We start from the raw sequence: 21,733 nt of genomic DNA, 5'->3' as shown, positions 1-21,733 counted from the left end.
AAACGATGGATGGCTCATGGAAATGGGACCCAAAACCATACAACTTCCGTGCCACCAAATTATTGCTTCACAACAGGAGCAAGCCAGGGGCCACGTGCTGGTCAATACTATTAATCCTACGTGGCAAAAGGACTCTAAAGAATCTAGGCTCTCCTTGCTTTTTCTGTCTTTAAATTTCCAGACTGCAGCTGACGCCATCTCTCTTTTTCCGATAAAGACACTTCCAAATTCAGCTACTCACATTAACGGCTACTTTCTCTTCCCCTCACTATTCGCCACGTGGCTTTACATTATACGTTTTTTTTTGGCGGGAATGGGCTTACGGCCCATCACCCCCAACCCCCGCTTGAAGCAGCTGGGATGACTGATATATTTTATTTGATGGATGGTGCAGTGGTAGTCGTACCACTCAGCTTCTCCAACGTCGCCATTGGGTCAAAGAAGGTATACATATTGTGGGGGGAAAAAAGGAGGAACAAAGAGCAAATAAAGAACCAAAACTAGTAATAATAAAAAGGAATAACATTGATACAACACATTTCTTATCTAGAAAATGATAATAATCTAAATCTCCAAGAATGACTTCTTTACCGAAGAAATTTTGTACTGAAATTACAGTTGAAAAAATGTCACATTGGAGAAGGGAGGGACGTGGGGTCAGCTGAAGATGGCATATCTGGCCCTACCCTGCAACCTTCAAGCATGAAAACAATATCTGCCATTGATGGTCTATCGAGTGGATCAGGAGCTGTGCAAAGAAGCCCCACTTTAACACCTAACAAGAATTCTTCCCACTCGGATGACTCAGGGTCTAACTCAAGCAAGCCGGGCTCTAACAATTCTGAAATTTGACCTCTTTGCAATTGCTTCTTCACCCATTTAACTATATCTTCATCTTGTGTAAACATTACTGGTTTCCTCCCTGTTAGTATCTCTAACAATACAATCCCAAAGCTGTACACATCCGCTTCTTTTGTTGGCTGACCGGTTGATGCTGCCTCAGGTGATACATAGCCTAATGAACCAATTGGAGTGGTAGATGATGAGGCCTCAGCTGGGGTTGCTATGGCTAATCGGTCTAGCCCAAATTCTGATAAATGAGCTTCAAAATCAGCATCAAAAAGGACATTTTGTGGCTTGATATCACCATGAACCATATCAAGCGAATGCAAGAAAGATAGTCCGCGGGCAAGGCCAAGTGAAATGAGGTGACGCATTGGCCAATTTAGCACATGTCCATCTTGATGAGAAGCTTCTTGAAGAAGAGTTGCTAAGTTTCCATTAGGCATGTAGTCATAAACGAGCAGCCTTACATCTGGTGGTCCTGCATAGTAGCCACGTAAAACTGTTAGGTTTCGATGCTTCACCTTGCCTAGTGCTTCAGCTTCCTTCCGGAATGTGTTTTCATCAATGGTTCCATCACGAAGCCGCCGGATTGAGAGCACCATTCCATCTTGATAGGAAGCCTTGAATATAAGACCATATCTTCCTCTGCTTAACACATTTTCCTCGTCAAATTGTCTTGTTGCTTCCAGTGTCTCTACATACGTTATCTTGTTGTTGAACATAACCAGTTTTGGACCTCCATTTTCTCCGCTTCCACGTCCCCTTTCAGCTCCTGAGCTACCACGAGAAGGGCTTGGCTTCTTCTCTCCAGTTGCCCAAGCTCTAAGCGTCTGACGCCAGCGTAAGAGGCTATAAATATAGCCACAACAGCACAATGCCAAAAGACAAGCTCCAGCCGCAGACACACAAATCAGTATTATCAGCCTCTTCCTTTTTCTCTTTCTCACATTTGCACATTCTCTATCCAATGGCTTTCCACACAGTTCACGATTCATAGCAAATATGGAAGGATCATTGAATCGAGAACTAAGCATTTTTGGAATCTCACCTTCAAGGTTATTCCTTGATAAATTTAAGTATCTTAAGCTTGATATGAGTGCAAGATCAGCAGGAATAGCTCCACTCAACCTATTTGTTGAAAGATTCAATGTTGTTAAGTTTGATAACTTTGAGAATGATTCTGGTATGCGGCCTGATAGACTATTCATATCCAATGTCAAAGAAACCAGAGAAGAACATTTTGAGATCTCCTTTGGGATTTCACCAGATAATTTATTCTGACCCAAATCAAGCTTCTTTATACGAGATAAATGTGAGATATCAACTGGAACATTGCCTGTAAAATGATTTGAACGAAGCTGAAGGACTTCTAGAGCAGAACAGGCACCAAGCTCTGCTGGGATCATACCAGAAATTTGATTGTGTGACAAAGAGAGAAAAACCAATGACCGAAGAAATCCGTAAGTTGCTGGAATATCACCAGTAAAGGCATTATCACTGAGGTTGAGGTACTGTAGACCGACTAAACTGCTAAAACCTTCAGGAACATCACCAGATAAGTTGTTCTCTTCAAGGCTAACAACTTGTAAACTTGGCAACCCAAAGAGCTCAATAGGCAACTCACCAGACAAATTTTGGTTACTCAAATCCAAAGTAGTCAGCCTCATCAAACTCCCAATACTCCCCGGAATCTTTCCTGAAAACCCACAAGCACTCAAATTAAGAACCAGCAAACCCTTCAAGTTCCCTACATCATAAGGAACCTTCCCCCCAAATTTGTTATAACTGAGGTTCAAAGTAGTCAAATTACTCAACCTCGTGATCTCTTCTGGTATATTCCCTCTTATATCATTTTCACTCAAATTCAATGTCTCCAGCTGAGAAAGATTCCCAAAACTCAACGGAATCAGCCCCGAAAACATATTCCTTCCCAAAGATACAATCTTTAAGCCCCTAATTCCGCCCAAAAAGGCAGGAACTTGACCTGAAAACCGATTCCCTTCGAGATCAAACATCTGCAACAAACTGCATTTCGCAATCTCATCGGGAACTAACCCAGATAACGAATTATTGGCCACTCGTAACACCTCTAGTTTATCAAGACTCCCAACAGCAGCAGGTAAATTCCCAGAAAAGAAGTTTCCAGAAAGATCCATAACTCTAAGACTAGTAACATTAGTCAACCACGATGGGAACACGGCGCGTATGCGATTATTTTGAAGGTCCAAAACCTCCAAAACACTAACACACCTCCCATTAGGCGGCTTAACGACACCCGTGAAGGCATTAAACCCCAACTGAACAATCCTCAGAGAAGAGATATTACCCCAAAGATTACACAGAACACTTACAGGGACCAAACCCGTGAGCTCATTTCTCGACAAAGATAGAACTTGAAGCGTTGAAATTCTGCCAATAGTACCGGGAATCAAACCCTTGAGCACGTTATCTTCAGCGCTTAAATGCACAAGCGAAGAACAGTTTGATATAGCTGAAGGTAAAGTTCCGTACAAGTGATTAGAATCCAGCCACAGGTACCCAAGCTCTTGAAGTTGACCAACACTCGCCGGAACCTCACCGGAAAATGAATTGTATGATAAATTAATAAGCTGAAGCTGAGATTTTGACGAGAAATTCCCGGGTATTTCACCTGTAAATGCATTTGAGGATAAATCAAGATATCGGAGGGATGGCGAAATATCTGCGGATATTTTTCCTGAGAGGAGATTATGTGCTACGTTGAGGACTAGTAGGTTTGTGAGATTAAAAATGGAGAGTGGGAGATGACCGGAGAATGAATTGTACTGCAAGTAAACAGCGCGCAAGAGTGAGCATTGATGAAGAGAAGCAGGTATAGAGCCATTGAGGTGGTTAGAGTGGAGACTTAATTTGCGAAGCTCGTGTAAGTCGGCGAGTTGGTCAGTGAGTCGACCAGCGAGTTGCAGGCGAGGCAACCGGAGCTCGCGGACTCGGTTGTTGTAACACACAATGCCACGCCAGTCACAGGGCGCTGACGGCGTGGAAGAGTCCCAGCCGTCGAGTGCACCAAGAGGGTCCTTCAGGTGTAGTTTAAAGGAGGTTAAGGCTTGTATTTCTGACAAGACGACTGCGTTTTGTTCACCGAAGGCAAAGTGGGTTAGTGTGACGAAGAGAAAAATAGCCGTTGCTGTTGATGTTGCGGCCATGAGTGTTTGAAGAAGAGAATGGGCAAACGAATGGCTTGTTGATTGTTGTTAAGAGAGAAGAAGAAGAAGAAGAAGAAGCTGTGGTTGTGGGGTTTGAGGAGGAGCGTATGTTAGTAGCAAGACAGTGCTTGACACAAACGATGCCATTTGCTGCGCCAGAAGTTTGTGTTTGTGTTTGTGCTTGTGCTTGTGCTTCTCTCTCTCTCTTTCCCCCTTTTTTTTTTCTTTTCTATTTCTTTTCAATTCAACTGTGATATGTTTTCTTTTTTATTTATTATTATTTGGGGCTGCTTTTTGTTTCCTATTCGTCGTGCCTGCTCACTTCCCCCAAAGGTGCATGGACTTTCTTTCTTTCTCTTTATCAAGGGGCTTTGTTGCGTTGTATACGTATCATTTTTTTTTTTTTTTGGATCTTTTCGTTGTTGCACTTTTTTCAAGTTCTTATGGGGGAAGAATCATTAAGTCTTGTGATATCTTATCACGAGGAGAGGGGGGTTCTCTTTCATATTTGTCACCCTCATAGTCAGTAGTCACATTGGGTTGGGTCAGGCCACTGCTGCTTGATGTACACATATATATACATACATATAGATAAATATGAAGTCATCTCTTGCAGGGTTACATCTTACATGACTACAATAAAAATTTAGTGACATGTCTTTCTTTTGAGCAGGAAATAAATGAATTGAATTTCGAATTTTCAATGCTCATAGCCTGCTGCTACCTATCACAGCATGCAAGGTCACGAGCTTTCCAGGGATCAATCTATTGGATTAACCCAAGTGCCAAATAGGAAGTTACGAAGTTGACAAAGAATGTATGTACTGTTTTACAACTTTTTGAACGTGGAATTTGTGAGGGGTATTATTTGATAAAAATTTTAGACGTTATAATCATCAAATTAAGTTGGGATGTTTGAAGTTTATAACAGCCCGTCTGGGCTCCTCCTTTAAAGATAATATGGACATATTGGGTTGTGCGGCTTCTTCACGGTGACAAACATTGCATTGCATGTATGGGTTATTAATTTTGTTAATGATTTCTTAATTATTTACTAGCAACAGCAATGGTTTTCTTTTAAACCTCTACTTCTTTGTGCCTTTGTAAAAAACACTTTTAAATTTGCTGATAAGTACGCAGTAGCTTCGTTGGTTAAGAACTAAAGAAGAACGCAAATTTAGAGAATCAACAACATTCACCAATTAAGAACCAACCAACATTCAATTCCAGGAGCTTCAAACATTTACTGAGAAACCCATCAGCTAAGCAGCTTTCCTACTAATTGTTGAGTTAATCTCAACAATCAGCCTTTTTAGCTAGTGGGTTGTCATGGAGCCATCATTGTGTAAGAAAAAGTTGCAAGGACATGATTCTTATCTTTAGTTTTTATCATTCTTTTTCCGTTTCTCATAATGTGTATATTATATTGTCAACATTTATGGCACAAGTCTGCTAAGATTAATTGTAACACCAACACAGCCAACTAGTATAATAATGCTAAAATTCATTTAAGCTTTATTATTATTATTATTACTACTACTACTACTACTACTACTACTACTACTACTACTACTACTACTACCACTACTGCCACATTGATTATCAAAGACATTGTTTTTTTTTTTTAAGGGGTCTAACTCATTGTTAATTGTGTGATCAGCAAGACCATGTTATTCAAATTTGGGGTAAAATTAGGCCCATGGGTTGTAGTTAGTTTGATTGAATATTTTAAGTTTGAAGCAATTCATGTAATTAACTAGAATAATTTTCAAGATTGTACTGAATCGATATTTCCAAACAACCTTGGCAGATCACACTACTTCAAATTCAATTCATAGCACACAAGCAAACCCAACTTGTATGGTTGGTTAGTATAATAATGTTGCATCTTCTTTCCGTTGGAACCATTGCGGATGGTGAAAGTAAATGAAAGACAAAGGAGGAAAGGCTAGAGAAGCCCAATTCTGTAGAGAAAAATGGAAGGCCCAAATGTTAAATAGAAGCCCAGAAAGTGAAGTCAAAGAGAAAGACCCAAAGATTAGAAAAAACCTTCCGTTGCCGGGAATCGAACCCGGGTCTTTCGGGTGAGAGCCGAATATCCTAACCGACTAGACTACAACGGAGCTTTGAGACGTTGGCAAAACTTTTAATAAAAGAATGTATGAAGGAAATCATCCAAGTAAAAGTAATGCATGAATTAAAATGAAGTCTGAAAAAGCAATCTAAGTGCCAAATAATTGGAATCAAACAAAATTTCGAAAAGAAATCCACGGCACATAATCATTAACACTTTGGTGGAGTCAAGAGTGAAAGAATCTGTCAGATTAGTGAGGGTTTGTTGAAGCGCGGCACAACAGAAAAGATGCAAATGCAAGCCTTGGGACACATTGATTTTGGTCTTCGAAGTCCACTGCTCGTTCCAGCGCCTCAGCCTCGTACTAGTAGTAAAAGACCCTCCATTTCCAAATTGAACACCACCACCGTCTCCTCCGCCAGCAAATGGGCCCACCGCCTCCTCGCCGACTTCCAATTCACCACCGCCGACAATTCCTCTCTCTCCTCATCCTCAAACACCACCGTCACTCTCACCCCTCCCCCTCCTACTCCCACCAACCGCCACGTATCCATCCCCATCGACTTCTATCAGGTCAGTGTTGGTCTGTCAATTAACCAACGAGTTAATGAATGTGATTAATAATAATAATAATAATAATAAATCATTATTATTAAACAGGCGTTGGGAGCGGAGACTCATTTCTTGGGAGATGGAATAAGGAGGGCTTATGAAGCTAGGATTTCTAAACCACCTCAGTACGGGTTTAGCCCTGATGCTTTGATCAGCCGTAGACAGATTCTTCAAGCTGCTTGTGAAACCCTAGCTAATGCTAGCTCTAGAAGAGAATACAATCAAGGCCTCGCTGATGACCATGCCGATACAATCCTCACTGAAGTTCCTTGGGACAAGGTAATTAATTGCATGCCTTCAATTCTCTTATGCCAGATCTTGTTTGATTGAGGTAATGACAACAAATTTGTGTGAAATTTTCAAGGTTCCTGGAGCATTGCTTGTGTTGCAAGAAGCTGGGGAGACGGAGGTAGTGCTTAGAATTGGAGAGAGTCTGTTGAGAGAGAGACTTCCCAAGTCTTTCAAGCAAGATGTTGTCTTGGCGATGGCACTTGCCTATGTTGACATTTCCAGGGATGCTATGGCATTTAATCCGCCTGATTACATTGGAGGCTGTGAGATGCTCGAGAGGGCTTTGAAGCTGCTGCAGGTATCACCAATTTTCTCTCTCTCTCTCTCTCTCTCTCTCTCTCACAGATTGAGCACTTAGAGACACATTTGGTTAAGACACTCAATTCAAACGTCTTGTCCCATTATAATTGTCTGAACAAGCAAACATTCGGCAACCTTTTTAGTTCTCAAAATGTTTTTAACTAAATTTATTTAACTTATGTTTGATGATAAACCATACAGGTACAAAATGAACAAGGTTGGGCAGCTGATTTTTTTGGCTACAGCTTGCCTGAGTTGGTTGCTTTTCTTGTTCGCAATAAATTAATTGATAAATAAATACTTTTTTTATAATGTAGGAGGAAGGGGCCAGTAGTCTCGCTCCAGATTTGCAGGCACAGATTGACGAGACGTTGGAGGAGATCAACCCACGCTGTGTTCTGGAACTTTTAGGCTTACCCCTTAGTGGTGAGTATCAAGCAAGAAGAGAAGAAGGACTTCATGGTATGCTCAACATACTATGGGCTGTTGGAGGAGGGGGAGCCACTGCAATTGCTGGGGGATTTACACGTGAATCTTTCATGAATGAGGCCTTTCTACGTATGACATCAGCTGAGCAGGTAGACTACAAAATTTTCTTTGTCAAACCACCCTCGTCATTTTTTTTCTTTTCCCTAACATGTTATTTTCCCCATGAAAGGTTAAACTATTTTCTGCGACACCAAATAGCATCCCAGCTGAAACTTTTGAAGCTTATGGAGTGGCACTTGCACTTGTTGCCCAAGCCTTTGTGGGTAAGCAACCTCATCTCATTGCAGATGCTGATAACATGTTCAAGCACCTTCAGCAGAATAAGGTACCAACTTTACGGGACCTCGGCTCTATCTATATTCCCTTGGAAAAACATGAGATGGAGTTCGCATTGGAAAGGGGTCTATGTTCGCTGCTTGTAGGTAAGCTTGATGAGTGTCGCTTATGGTTGGGCTTAGATAGTGATAAGTCCCCATACAGAAATCCAGCCATTGTAGATTTTGTTTTGGAAAACTCAAAGGAAGCTGATGACAATGATCTTCCTGGTCTCTGTAAGCTGTTAGAGACATGGCTGGCAGAGGTTGTTTTCCCTAGATTCAGGGACACCAGTGATATACGGTTCAAACTTGGTGATTACTATGATGATCCTACTGTCCTTCGATATTTAGAAAGACTGGAGGGAAATGGTAGTTCGCCCTTAGCTGCAGCAGCTGCCATAGTTAGGATTGGAGCTACAGAGGCTACTGCTGTTCTGGATCATGTTAAGTCTAGTACAATTCAGGCATTGCAGAAGGTCTTTCCTCTTGGTCAGGGGGACAAAGCCGTGAAATATGTAGAACATGGAGAGACATACGATCCTGTTCCTGTTGTAGAAACTGAAGAATCTCTTACATCTGATCAAAATAACTTTGCTTTTACAACTGATGCTTATGGAACAAGTAGTTCTGATGACATACATGGAGAACAATCAATTACTGATAAAATTAAAGATGTTGGTGTGAAGATTATGTGTGCTGGTGTGGCAATTGGATTAATAACTTTGGTTGGATTGAAGTATTTGCCTGCCAGGAACATCTCGTCTGTTCAACAGAAAGAAATTGGTTTGGCCAAGGCATCTGATATTATTGATGCAGGTAAGATTTAACGACATGTGCTGGCTAGCCATCCAAATATCCCTTAACTGGGATATCATGGAGTTCTTTAGATATCTCTTTCTTGGGAGTGTTTCAATCCACATGGTTCCATCAAACATCTTTTCTTCTGCTAATGATGTCAGAATGTGCACTTCTGCTTGAAATCTTCAACATATTTCAGGGGGGGAAAAAAATTCTTGAATTGTCTATTTGTTTTTAAAGTACATGCATTTCTTTGGACATTCAGTTAATTTTACAGGGTTGCTCCAAATTCCTTAGATGTCTGACATTGATCAGACTAAGGAATTGACTAAGCAAAATCTTTGACATTTCTCATTTTCTCTTGTTGGATCTTGAACTCTCTTATGTATAAAATTTTTGTTTTGTTGCCACATCCACCGTGCAGGGCCCTTATTAGATGAAAAGTTGGGGCAGGAGTTGCCCAGAATGGATGCAAGGCTTGCAGAAGATATAGTTCGCAAGTGGCAGAATATCAAATCTCAGGCTTTTGGACCTGATCATTCGCTAGGGAAATTGCCAGAGGTAAGAACTGTTGGTTATATGTTTTTCTATCATATGGTGGTTAGAACGTAATTTTTTCCTCTTAGCCATCACACCGTGAAACCAAATGTGTCGATAATTCCCACTCATATCTGACATCACCTGCAACTTGGGCATGAAGAATATTTCTCTTCTGGTAATGATTTGATTATGCCTTTTCTGTGTTGTTTTGGTAGCCACCAGCTTAAGTGTTGTGGAAGACTTATCTTCCACATCACTGTTGGTAGCTGTTAATCATTCAGCAAGTTTTGGGTGCCAATGAAACATCTCTGGTTCCAGCAATTTAGACCTCAAACCAGACAAAATTTTGAACAAAAACAATCATTAATTAGAGGGTTCCTTTGGTGTACAGCTGAGACTAGACACATTTCCTAGCTATTTTCAGTTGAGACAACTGTAGGATGGGATAGGTACATTTAACACTAATGTATTTGCTAACCCAGTAGACACACATGAGCAAATATCATTTTTCAACTTTTGCCTATTACAGTGGAAGTGCCTGTAGTCTTGTTGGGTGCTGCAAGTGTGACTTACATCAAGTTTCATTTCAGTCAATTACAGTATTACTACAACGTTTTTTTTTTTTTTTTGTGTCAGGTCACCTCAAATATGCATATTTTTGGGATGTGCTAATTTGTTTGATTAATTACCTATGGCAGTAATGAATACGTAGTTGTTTCTGAAGACTTTCTGTTTTGGTCAATCATCACTGCGATGGAGAATTTTCCTAACACTTGGGGAAACTGCCAGGTTTTGGATGGTCAGATGTTAAAAGTATGGACGGATCGTGCATCTGAAATTGCTCAACTTGGTTGGATATATGATTACTCTCTGTTGAACCTGACAATTGACAGCGTGACTCTTTCTCAAGAAGGGCGGCATGCCTGGGTGGAAGCAACAGTAAAAGAGTCTGCCCGCCTCACAGACACGGTTCATCCTGAGAACTGTGATGAAAAAATCAGCACCTACACAGCAAGATATGAACTATCCAGTACAAAGTCAGGATGGAGAATCACTGATGGATCTAAGATAGTTTATAAATGATGTAAATTATTATCACAGCTGGTGATATGCCCATTTTGTCATCTGTCAACTTGTTTATAAATAGAACATCTGACCATTGAATTATCAATAACCAAATTTATTCGTTTTGCTTACAGAATAATATACCGGAATTATTGTAAAACAATAAAGAAACAAATTAATAAGTTACTAAGGTCAGTCCGTCAGTGTCAAGTTTCCTTCATACTTGCAACTAAAAAGGAAGAAGACACGAAATCAATACTAAAAGTACACGGTGGTGTCTGTTCGTCAAGCTTAAAGAACAGACATAGAAGACCTCCTGCTCGGTCTCCAGCTGTATGATCTTCGACGTTTAGAGCCCGGTCCATGTGAGAAGCTGAGTCCGAAAATCTCCTTAGGGGCTTGGCCTGGCTGTACAAAATCGATCAGTTTTGCAACAAGATATGCACTTTCTTTTATGTGGTTCATGTCCTTTGTGCTCGACCATATCCGACGTGCTAACTGTAGACTTCTCTGCTTCGTGTTCAATGCAATACCCCACTTCTTGTAGAGTTCCTCTCTCTCCTTCCTTGAAAACTTCTGATGAACTTGCTTGCTCAATGTCTCCCTCTCTCGGTATAGACCCTTCAAGCTGTCCCTTAATAAAAAAATGTTAAAATAATTCCATCAAAATCTATATAACTTCGAAGATTTTAGCGACCATTTGATCAAGCAATAATGCGTTGATGCGTTCATAATACCTAGAATTGAAACTCTCTTTGGTGATATTACCGCCCTTCAGAAAAGACAGCCTTCTGAGCTCCACCTCCATGTACACAGAGTCCGAAGGATCACCTTTGAAGAGGAGGAAGAAATAAGTTCTGTGTACCAATGGCACATAGCAGGCGTCCCAAAGCTCAATGATTTCTTTCCGCTGCCTTTCAAATTCTGCAGGCCAATTGAAAAGTGGTTGAATGATATCCTTCCTTGTATCCATTCCAGCCTCCTCTGCATTCTTCATGGATCCTTCAGTGTAATCAGTTCCCGTTTCCTGAACCTACAACACAGCAATCCACCGATGCTTAGGCCAATGATGATGCATATAATTAAAAATATTAGATGCTGCTAATCAAGAAAAATAAAATCTTCCAAAAAAAAAAATATTTGCTTGAGAAAGAAGCCAATAGAATGGGTATCCAATGCAGAGAGAGGGGAGAAAGTGATAGTGGTTCCTACCAAATAATCACCAAATTTCTTCAAAGATGGAAGTTTGATCACTTCTTTCTTTTCTGAAACAAATTCATGAATGCCGCTATCTTCAGTATCTGTCTCTTTGCCGCTCCGTGATTCTACTGAAGGAGTACTAACAGAAGTTTCAGAATATTTACTGTGAAAATTTCTGATGTCGCCACTGTGATTAAACTCATAAAACTTTCTGGTTCTGGCAGCTGTAATTGGGAAGCTTCTTTCGGACATGGTAGTCGGTGTGTGTACAGCTTTCTCAAACCAAAGAGATGATGCATTCTCGCTCTGTTCATAAATGCTACTAGCATCATCTGCATCATACTCTTTGATGCTTTGTGCTTCCATGGAAGCAGCACTAATTGAAGTTTGAGAATCAAAATCTCTAACCTTTGGACCATGCTTCAATTCAGAAAGTTTTCCATTAAACCCTCCGGGTTTTTCAGGGACATTTTTATCAGACCATGTAGTTGGTGTATTCTCACAGTTTTCTGTCTTCTCAAGAGCTAGGGAAGATTGCATCGACACGATAGCTGCTTTGCAACTTGCACTTCGACTCATTTTTAAGCTAGACAAATCAGAAGAAGAAGATGGAGGAGATTGTTCCACAGGGTACAAACTTACAAGATAGCTGATGGTTTTTTGCAGATCCTGAATTTTTTGCTTCAAAGCTTCAGTGTCATGTTTATCAACTGGGCTTGACCCTTTATCTTCCTTCTGTGGGGAAGTGACTGGAACTTCACCTATGTCTCCTGTCATAGATAATTTCCCTTCTTCTTCTGTACCAGATAAGAAGACATCAGGTTCGGTGGTCTTGTTAATGCTTGATTCTTCCATTTTAATACATCTATCTCCCCGAGGGGATAGTTCTGAAGCCTCGTACGTGGCTTTTGTCATAGATGATCTCCTTTCTTTTTCCTCGGGCCCAGGTGAAAAGACATCAGAGCCTGTTTTCCTCTCCATGCTTGATTCTTCCATTACAATACTTCTAACTTTCTGACTGGGAGGTGAAAATGCAGCCTCTTCCATGGCTCCTGTCATTGGAAATTTCCCAACATCAGATTCACTTTTCCTGTTAAGGGTTGAGGCCTCCATTTCAATGCATCGAACTTCTTTGCAGGTATCTTCAGAATCTTCATCAATTTTTCTAGTGATGTCATCCCAGCCTTGACATGGATCGAGCCCAACAAATTTAGGAGTACTGTTATCCAGCAGAGAATTGTCTTCTTGATTCTCAGAAAGGTGAAAAAATTTAGGAGAGCTGTTATCCAGCTGAGAATTGTCAATATTCTTAGATGTTTTGTATGTTTCAAGTCCTACGTCCGAATGTACAGGATTGTATATATCTGATGATTCTACTTCTGAATATTCATCTAATCTCGATCGTTGATCTTCTTCTCCAATTGATTGTAGCAAATTGTCAACTCGGGATTTAGCAAGATCACGTTCCTTGGTCAACTCTCTTATCTGTCTATCCATCTCTTCAATAACTTGTTCTTTCTCTTTCAGCAACGTAAAGTCACATTTCTTGGGGGTGGATTGTAAGTTCTTCATCTCATTCTCCAGTCTAGCCAACTCCTTTTGTAGTTGCTTTACCAATGCCTTATCTGACATTACCACATTGACCTGTGCGTTGGTTGCCACCTCTTTAGCACAGCTTGCAAACAAGAGAGTATTTCTTGATTGCTCAACATGACTGCGAGCGGGGCTCATAGTGCAAATGATGGCTGTTCTGGCATTGCCCCCTAAGGAATTCTGTAGAATCCTAGTCAGCTTAGAATCTCTGTAAGGAATGTGTGCATTTCTTCCCTTGCTGCATCCAATCATGGGAGTAAATTGTCAAAAATGGAAGAATTGTGTTTGCAATAAAAGAACAAATCGGGCCCAAATGGAAGATTAGAAGAAATGTTGTGTTAGTCTTTTCTAGGCAAGCTGCATAACATTTGCCTCAAATTTGAGACCATTCTCAAACAATCCCAATGTTGAAGCAATTAGTAAACATTGTAAATGCCAATTATAGTAAAAGAATTCAAAGCCAATATAAAACAATTCTTCAACCTTAATTTGCGAATTACAGTTCCCAGTGTCAACAAACTTCGATTAATGTGGGAACCTTCTTTCAATCTTGCACCAGCATTTAATGTTTGAGATGCTCGCTCACTCCCCGCAAGATCAACAAAGTTCTAGGTGAAAAAATCAAATTGAATTTCCCTTTCATTATATGAAATTTGAAGTAGCTGCTGCTGCCATGTTCGTATAATATTTTGAAAGAGAAAAGCTTTTAACATACCACACTGGCTGACAGAATGCTTGAATTGCCAGCACCTAAATATTCACGAGCAGAACTTTCTATTGTCTGCAAAAATGCATCATTTGAAAAAGAAAACAACATAAAAAAAAAAAAAATTGTGCATGTTGGATAATGTATTATGTTGTGCATACCAATCGCAAAATTTGATGGGATCTCGAGCTGGTTTCATTCAAAGCGGTTTCTCCTATCTGCCTTTGAGCTGCAATAATGAGGCAAAAAAAAAAAATTAAAGAAGTTATCACCTGAAAGCCGAACAAGCATTGATGTGATACTAAAAATGTCTTACCTTCACAGACGGCAAGGAGTTCCATCAGATGGCTCATGTCTGTCAGCGTCTCCTCAGTAAGCCTCTCAACAACAGTCCCTTTCTGTTGAAGTGAGAGTGTTACTCCGTCTGTCCCAACTAAAAAAAAAAACATACCCAAAGCAACATTCTGACCAAATTAAAAAAACAAATAATGGCAGTCACCTCTGGATCATCGAGGAGTCGAAGTGGAGTAGAATCTGTGCTGAGGAGATCCCTAACAGATTCATTGTAAATCTCCATGGCAGAGAACTTCAACACAAATTCACGTTCTTGATGCTGAAATATAGACAAGAAGTAAAAGCCCATTTCCGTGTTAAGAGTGCAAGATTCTGATAGACTTCAATAATACAAAGTATATTTCATTTACCGTGTCTATGTAATCATATATATCTTGAATAGCATTTTCTGTAATTCCGCCCATTGTATATGTCTTTCCACTACTTGTTTGCCCATATGCAAAAAAGGTCGCTGGCAATATATTTCACACAAAAATAAATAAATAAATAAATCAATCAATCAATGAAGCATGTGGTAATAGAAATCAACAGGCAGAAAAGGAATGAAAAGGAGATAACTCACAGTTAATGCCATTGACTACAGAAAGGGTAACTTCTTTTGCTGCTTCTTCGTATACTTGCCTTGTGGGGCATTCACACCCAAATACTCTGTCTATTCCCAGCAAATTGACCCAAAAAAAAAATACATATATGTATGTTATGAACCACAATATCAATATAAGTCCGAAACAATTAACTACTTCATAAATCAAACAACTGGTCCGAAATAAAAATCCTGAATTGAGCTACAACACATTTCAATGAATGAAATTCAAAGGAGAAATTGGAGTTTGAGATGCAATTAAGAATGAAAATCAAAATGAGGTCGACTGAGAAAATGCTCATATATATCACAAAATTCATAACACAGAGCTGTTCTTGCGTACCAAAAGTATAGGCAGGCGGGTACACGGAACGCTCAAGTAAGCTGTTCTTGAAAACGATGGAGTTGTTATTTATGCATTCCCAATCTGAAACATCGTTCCTTGCATATTCTTTCTCATTCAAAGGCCTCAATCTAACAAAAACTAAGATTCTTTCTTCTTGGCCAGCGGTCAGAGACAGGCCCTGAGTTTCCTCAGGAATCACCTCCTCTCCGCCCATTGGCCCCCCGTCTTACTCTTACCCCCTCTCTCTTATAACTTGATTTTCTTCACAAACAAAAACTAAATTCCATAAACACCATACACCGATCCTTATTCCGTTCAAAGAATATTGAAATGAATTTTCGAACGATAGAATTGTCCTGTACAGGGTATATAAATGGATCAGATGCAAGAGCAAACAAGAAGATTAAATGGGAAACTGGAACTTTTTAACTTGGTAAAATGAAGGGGAGGTGCTTACGAGAAAATGCTGCTTCAATGGAGATGGAGGATAATTTACACGGGTATCTAAGAAAGCAAAAAGATGAAATGCACTTGTTAAAATTGATTTGTCAAAATTAAGTACCGTAAAATCAGAGGAAATTCAACTAAAATTGACTCTCTCTCTCTCTCCCTTTCTCTGTGTCTTGGCAGAAAGATGAGAGAAAGAGAAGACAAACCAAATGCCAGCTTCTCTCTTGCTGATTTGGAATAGGTAACGACCATTGAAATATAACCGCCAGACTAACTAACTAATACAGGCTCTTGATTTACCATTTTAACCTTATTAATTCCCCCGTATTTTATTCGCGCAGTCTACAGTCTACCACCCCTCTTGCTCTTGGCTGTAAATTATTAAAATAAATTTGGAGACCAGAATGCCCAGAGCGCTGCGCATTTTATTTAGCTGCCTTATATTTGTGGGGTTAAGCCATTCAATTATGCTCAATTTATGAATAAGTGTAAGAGCATTCGAATACATACATTTTTGCCAATTAAAAGAATAGAAAAATGGATCAATGGACCGAGAAAGTTGCTGTGTCAAACTTTATATTGATCCACAATTTCTTATATTTGAACGTGATATTAGCAGCTCTGATCTCAGAAACCACTTATATACAAAGAATCAACACTGTTGAATTAAACAAATGTTTTTGCTGTAATTTTTTCAGTGCTTGCTAGTTATATCATATTATTAATGCATTTTCCAAGATACTCCAATGGAGACATCAATCTGAGACTCTGAAGCAACCATCATGTTTCCTACAAGTACCATAAATAAGTCTCATAGCTCATCTGTTGTTTGTATAAAAAAATTGTATGCAATGGCATGGCTCCTCTTGAAAAATTTACCATAGCCGTATCGACGTGTAATGGAAATGCCCCTAAAGCTCAACAGAATCTAATGCCTACCAGTAATCACCGCAGGAGCATTTGCCATCCCTAAAATGATGAAATCTCTTTCCGTCTCTCACAACTATCTCTCTCCCTACCACTTTTGACATGAACTTGAATGCATTGTGACAGTCACCACAGATCCTAAGGTTCTTTAATACCCTAACTGTGGCACCACCGGGAAGCTTCATTAGCCCAAATGCAACTGCAAGCTTCTCGCTGTGTGTAGACAAGGCATATTCCTTTTGGTCAGATTCCATATCATGCAACACAAACTTCGTGTCCGGGACATAACCTAGTTTTCTCATCTCCAAAACCAATTGCTCGAGATATTTGTAAACTGCTTGCGCCTCAGGATGCGCAGTGTCATCAACCAAAAATACATGGACCTTGTTGTCGACCTCTATCCAACTACAACCAGGCTCTTTCTTTACCCCTCTGTCCCTCATTGATTTCCGAACTCTAGCTGCATCATCCCATCTCCCCAAATTTGCATACATATTTGACAAAAGTACATATGTCCCAGCATGGTGTGGCATCAGCTGAAAAAGTTGTTCTGCTGCTTGAATCCCCAAATCAATGTTTCCATGAATGCGACAGCCAGCAAGAAGAGCCTCCCAAATTGGTGCACTGGGTTTGAATGGCAGTGAATCAATCACATCTTTTGCTTCAGAGAATTTTCCAGCTCGACACAACAAATCAATAAATCGGGCATAATGATCTTCACCAGGAGGTATACCATAAGGGCCATGCATTGTTTCAAAATAACGGCGTCCTTCTTTGACTAAGCCTGCATGGTTACAGGCAGAGAGAACTGTGAGGAAAGTTATCCGGTCTGGTAATATGCCTTCTTTCAACATCTGCTCGTAAAGTTCTATTGCTCGAGCACCATTTCCATGCTGCCCCAGAGCTGCAATCATAGCATTCCAAGATACTGAGTCCACATTAGGCATTGTATTGAAAACGCAGTTGGCTGCCTCAACAACACCACATCTTGCATACATGGTTATCAATGCATTTCCTGCTGAGAGGCTTGAATCATACCCAGAATGAACAAGTTGAGCATGGAGCTGGCGTCCATTCTCCAATGCTCCAAGCCCTGCACAAGAAGTAATTGCTCCCGCAAATGCATAATCACATGGTTTAAAACCCTCTAATCTCATCTGACTAAACAACTTCAAACCTTCTTCCCCATACCCATTTTGTGCTAATCCAGATATCATGACAGTCCACGACAAAAGATTCCTCTCCCTCATTGCCTCAAAAAGGGATTTAGCTTCATCAATGAGCCCAGCACTCACATAGGCTGACAAAATAGCATTCCAGGAAACAAGGTCTCTCTCTGGCATCTGATTGAAAATATCTCGTGCCTCATTAACTTTACCACATTTCCAGTAAAGTGTAACAAGAGCATTATTCACAGGTAATGAAAACTCTGGCGTAGGCTTAGCCTCAGTCCTCAATAAGTAAGCATGCACTTGCTTTCCAAGCCGAAATAATCCAGAATTAGCGCAAGCGCTAATGACAGTTGTGTATGTAAACTCATCCAACTGAATTCCCAACATAAGCATCTTCCTAAACATTTCCAAAGCTTCTTGATACAATTCACGATGCACATAGCCTGAAATTAACGCATTCCAAGCAACACCCACATTTTCACTCATCCCATCAAGAAACTCGCGGGCTGCATCAAGATAATCATTCTTCACATACCCCGTCATCATTGTTGTCCATGACAACTCATCTCTCTCGGGCATCTCATCAAACACTCTCCTAGCTGCTCCCATCAAAGACCGTGATGAAACAAATGGCGAAGACACACACTTAACGTAGACAGATATAAGTGCATTCAGAACAGAAGTAAAAAGGCCTGTTCCGGACTTCACCACTGTGCAATGCATTTGCATGCACTGCTTTTCTTCTTCTACTATAAGCGCCAAGGCACTAAGCACGCTCGTAAAAGTAAAATTATCAGGCTTAACATCATCACGCCTCATATCACGAAACAGTTCAATGGCAGCATGACCGTTACTATTATGCGAGTATGCAGTGATCATCGCATTATAGAAAACAGTATCTCGCATTTTTAATGGGGTTTTATTAAACATCTCGCGAGCCAGCTTTACATTGTCTGAAGCAGAATATGCGGCAATTAACGTTGTTCTTGCTACGATGTCCGGCTGGGGAATTTCGTCGAACAGTTTCCGTGCATATACCAAATTTAATGATTTACAATATATATCGATCAGACGGTTGATTATATGCCCACGTGGCTTGAACCCAGATGATATCATGTGGGCATGGACGGAGCGGGCAAGGGACGATGTGATAGGGTTTCTAGGATCACAGAGTTGCAATTGCGACGCATAACGGTTTGCTAGAGTTGGGAGGTAATCTGCATTCTTCGTCATCATGTTTCATAGCGGTCACTCCACGTCAAATAGGGATTCATTTCGTCCACTTGGATAGAAATGTACTTATTAGAACATTCAATTGCTGTATATATATAAGAATAAATTAACTGCAAATAGTATATAATCGTTTTTTTTAAAAAAAAAAAGTAAAATACCTATAATACATTGAAAAGGGAGAAGCACTTTAAATTTGTGACTCAAATTGGAGTCATTACTCATTAGCCCCGTCCAATTTAATGGCGGATGAATTGACATAATTAATTATTATTTTGACTTTTAATATCTATTATTAAAATTAATGAATAACACAAAATTTCTGTTAAAATTTTAAGTAAAAATCTGAGTTAAAAATAACTCCTCTCTTCCTTTACCTATACCATGGACTGGAAAAAAAGAGAATCACTCGTGCTTCAATATTGGCAGAAATTTTATTCATCATCACAGCATCAGCATATTCTATAAAAAAAAAAAAAAAAAAAAAAAAGAAGAGTTCTGTATCCAATATATGTAATATTATTATATTTAATAGGAGCTTAGTGACATATTTAGCAGTGTAACTTCCACAACAAAATTTTAGCCGGTCATAATTTAGGAGTCAACCTGGCTTTTAAAATATTTGCTGCACTTTAGTAGTGTAACGTCCACAACACTGCAGCTCTGTGTTGTCGGGTGTCTGCGAAAAGCTAAAACAAGTACAGGGCCAATTCTCAAGATACCAAGGTGATACTGCTACTGCCTCATACAATTGATGATGAAGACCTAACATTGGAGCTGAAATTGACTAGAGATAGCAAACATATTTGCAAGCTCAGTAATTAATTCATTATTAAACTGAACATAGTCTTTGAATAATTCACAATAATTTTGAAATATAAAACAACAACAACAACAACAACAATAATAATAATGAATACATGAAGTACTAGGCGTAGTAGGTTTGGCCGTTTGGGAGGTCATGCAATACTGGAGGTCTTAAACAAAGATAAACAAACGAAATGTCAAGCCGTTGTCGTTTAATGACAGCCTTATCAACATACACAAAAATTCAAATAGTATCATCAGAGTACAGATCACCAAGTAATAATATAACATGTAATCATGTTTTAGCTCTGGTTTGGGATACCACTTACCCTTAAGAACATTTCCTAAAATTACGAATTTTTAATTCTTTTTTTTTAGTAACTCATAATCATATCTCAATAACTAAGTATATTTAAAACTTGAAGCCACAGAAAACATCTCATGGCGACTGCTTTTCATCAACAAAGAGATAATAGCTAATCACTAATTAAACACGCAACATCAAGAATCCCTCCACAATCCGACATCAATGTTTTTTTATCCCCTAATTTAACAGAAATGTAAATTGTTTAAGACAATGGAAATCGAAAATATTATAACTTGAATTCTTAACTTGAAATTTTGATGCAAATTTAAGTTATTGATTTTGGACAATTCACTGATGGATGAATAGTCATCATTAAAACGCAACTTTAACTTGAACATCTAACGTTTGATTGGTTGAAATCAATAACTTAATATTTATGTCGAAACATGGAGTTAAAATAATTTAAATGAGGTTTTAAGATCTCACGCTATTGTAAAAGTCATTTATAATATTAAAAATTTTTGAATCTGGATTTTAAAAAGTAAGGACATTCACTCTTAAGAATGATTATGGATAATCACCAAGTCAGAATTGGCCTTATAGACTTCTGAGGGCTCATTTAAGGTCAAGCATATTCATTCCAAACTTTATTCAAAAGGACAAACTCGACACATTGTGAGGCGTTAAAATATAAAAATAAATTAAGAAGAAGATGAATTTTTTTATTTGTTACTTTTAACATTTAACTCCATAGAATATTAGTATCCCATTTTATTTATGATATTTAAATATTTATTAATTTAAAATTATATGATAAATATGATCTCTGTGAGACATTAAAACTTGCGATTGGTCCAACACCTTAACCTATTGAGATGGTAAGGTTAGCCACTAATATTTTGTGGATCACCTTTTTTTAGATTAGGTTGAGGTGGTAAACCTATATAAAATTTTCTACCATATGTGATTATTGAAGTACTATTATTTATGACTTTTTATATGAGTAGTGATTTTAACACCCAATTAATATTCTGATAAAACCCTTTTCCCACTAGAACTACATTTAAGGACAAATTAAGTCTAATCGTACTATCTTTTTTTTTTTCTCCTTCTATTCAAACTCTAATTGAGTAAGATTAGAATACCAATAATCAATTAAAACAAACATATTTTATATTCTAGTTTTAAACTATTAAAAAAATTTCCAATTAAAAGCCTTCACTTATTGAGATAATTTAATTAGTAAGGAGGCAAAAAAAAATAGATCCTTACAAGTTGAACAAATCAAATACATTGATTGTTGATTTAGAAAAAGAAACAGAAAAAAAAAAGTCATCGTTGACGACTGATGAGTGCCATGCTGAAAAATAACACTTATGTTGTTTGAAGAATTTTAATAGAGAAAAAATAGACAATTTAATTAGACTAACAGACTGTTTGGTATGACTTATTTAAAGAATATAAGTGTTTATTTAATCTCATAAACTCTTATCATAATTTTTTTAGCTTAAATAAATTATTTTGCCTCTACTAGTAAAAGC

At 38.8% G+C, this 21,733-nt stretch overlaps 4 protein-coding genes and 1 non-coding gene across 8 annotated transcripts; 1 reads left to right on the top strand and 4 right to left on the bottom strand.

The window, feature by feature from the left end:
- Positions 1–487: 487 nt before the first annotated feature.
- On the bottom strand, positions 488–5,510 carry LOC102625603 (probable LRR receptor-like serine/threonine-protein kinase At4g36180). Its single transcript, XM_006473839.4, has one exon. The coding sequence runs from the start codon at positions 4,029–4,031 to the stop codon at positions 630–632; it is 3,402 nt and encodes a 1,133-aa protein (XP_006473902.2). The 5' UTR covers positions 4,032–5,510; the 3' UTR covers positions 488–629.
- A 571-nt stretch (positions 5,511–6,081) lies between these two features.
- On the bottom strand, positions 6,082–6,154 carry TRNAE-CUC (transfer RNA glutamic acid (anticodon CUC)). Its single transcript has one exon. It is a non-coding gene; the product is annotated as a tRNA-Glu (tRNA).
- Positions 6,155–6,225: 71 nt separating this feature from the next.
- On the top strand, positions 6,226–10,656 carry LOC102612149 (protein ACCUMULATION AND REPLICATION OF CHLOROPLASTS 6, chloroplastic). 3 transcript variants are annotated; one of them, XM_006473535.4, is made up of 7 exons: positions 6,226–6,678; positions 6,766–6,996; positions 7,082–7,306; positions 7,626–7,886; positions 7,967–8,930; positions 9,337–9,473; positions 10,089–10,384. In XM_006473535.4, exons 1-7 carry the CDS (start codon positions 6,394–6,396, stop codon positions 10,122–10,124), a joined length of 2,139 nt encoding a protein of 712 aa, XP_006473598.2. In that variant the 5' UTR covers positions 6,226–6,393; the 3' UTR covers positions 10,125–10,384. The 3 variants fall into 3 exon arrangements, with proteins under 3 accessions (XP_006473598.2, XP_006473599.2, XP_006473597.2); XM_006473536.4 differs by having other exon boundaries at positions 6,227–6,678; positions 10,151–10,384; XM_006473534.4 differs by having other exon boundaries at positions 6,229–6,678; positions 10,242–10,656.
- Positions 10,657–10,714: 58 nt separating this feature from the next.
- LOC102612859 (kinesin-like protein KIN-7F) lies at positions 10,715–15,982 on the bottom strand. 2 transcript variants are annotated; one of them, XM_052440750.1, is made up of 12 exons: positions 15,757–15,982; positions 15,297–15,655; positions 14,933–15,022; positions 14,721–14,821; positions 14,516–14,629; positions 14,333–14,414; positions 14,178–14,245; positions 14,026–14,091; positions 13,794–13,918; positions 11,730–13,548; positions 11,255–11,550; positions 10,715–11,151 (listed from the first exon to the last, which is right to left on the bottom strand). In XM_052440750.1, exons 2-12 carry the CDS (start codon positions 15,511–15,513, stop codon positions 10,809–10,811), a joined length of 3,321 nt encoding a protein of 1,106 aa, XP_052296710.1. In that variant the 5' UTR covers positions 15,514–15,655; positions 15,757–15,982; the 3' UTR covers positions 10,715–10,808. The 2 variants fall into 2 exon arrangements, with proteins under 2 accessions (XP_052296710.1, XP_052296711.1); XM_052440751.1 differs by having other exon boundaries at positions 10,715–11,145.
- Positions 15,983–16,524: 542 nt separating this feature from the next.
- LOC102611661 (pentatricopeptide repeat-containing protein At1g25360) lies at positions 16,525–19,253 on the bottom strand. The gene has a single exon (XM_052440377.1). It carries the CDS (start codon positions 19,082–19,084, stop codon positions 16,685–16,687), a length of 2,400 nt encoding a protein of 799 aa, XP_052296337.1. The 5' UTR covers positions 19,085–19,253; the 3' UTR covers positions 16,525–16,684.
- Positions 19,254–21,733: the final 2,480 nt, after the last annotated feature.

This window comes from Citrus sinensis, chromosome 5, assembly GCF_022201045.2.
Source record: "Citrus sinensis cultivar Valencia sweet orange chromosome 5, DVS_A1.0, whole genome shotgun sequence".
In the NCBI taxonomy this organism is placed as follows: Eukaryota; Viridiplantae; Streptophyta; class Magnoliopsida; order Sapindales; family Rutaceae; genus Citrus; species Citrus sinensis.
Note: the sequence above shows the minus strand (reverse complement) of the source record. Positions and strands in the feature narration are given on the sequence as shown.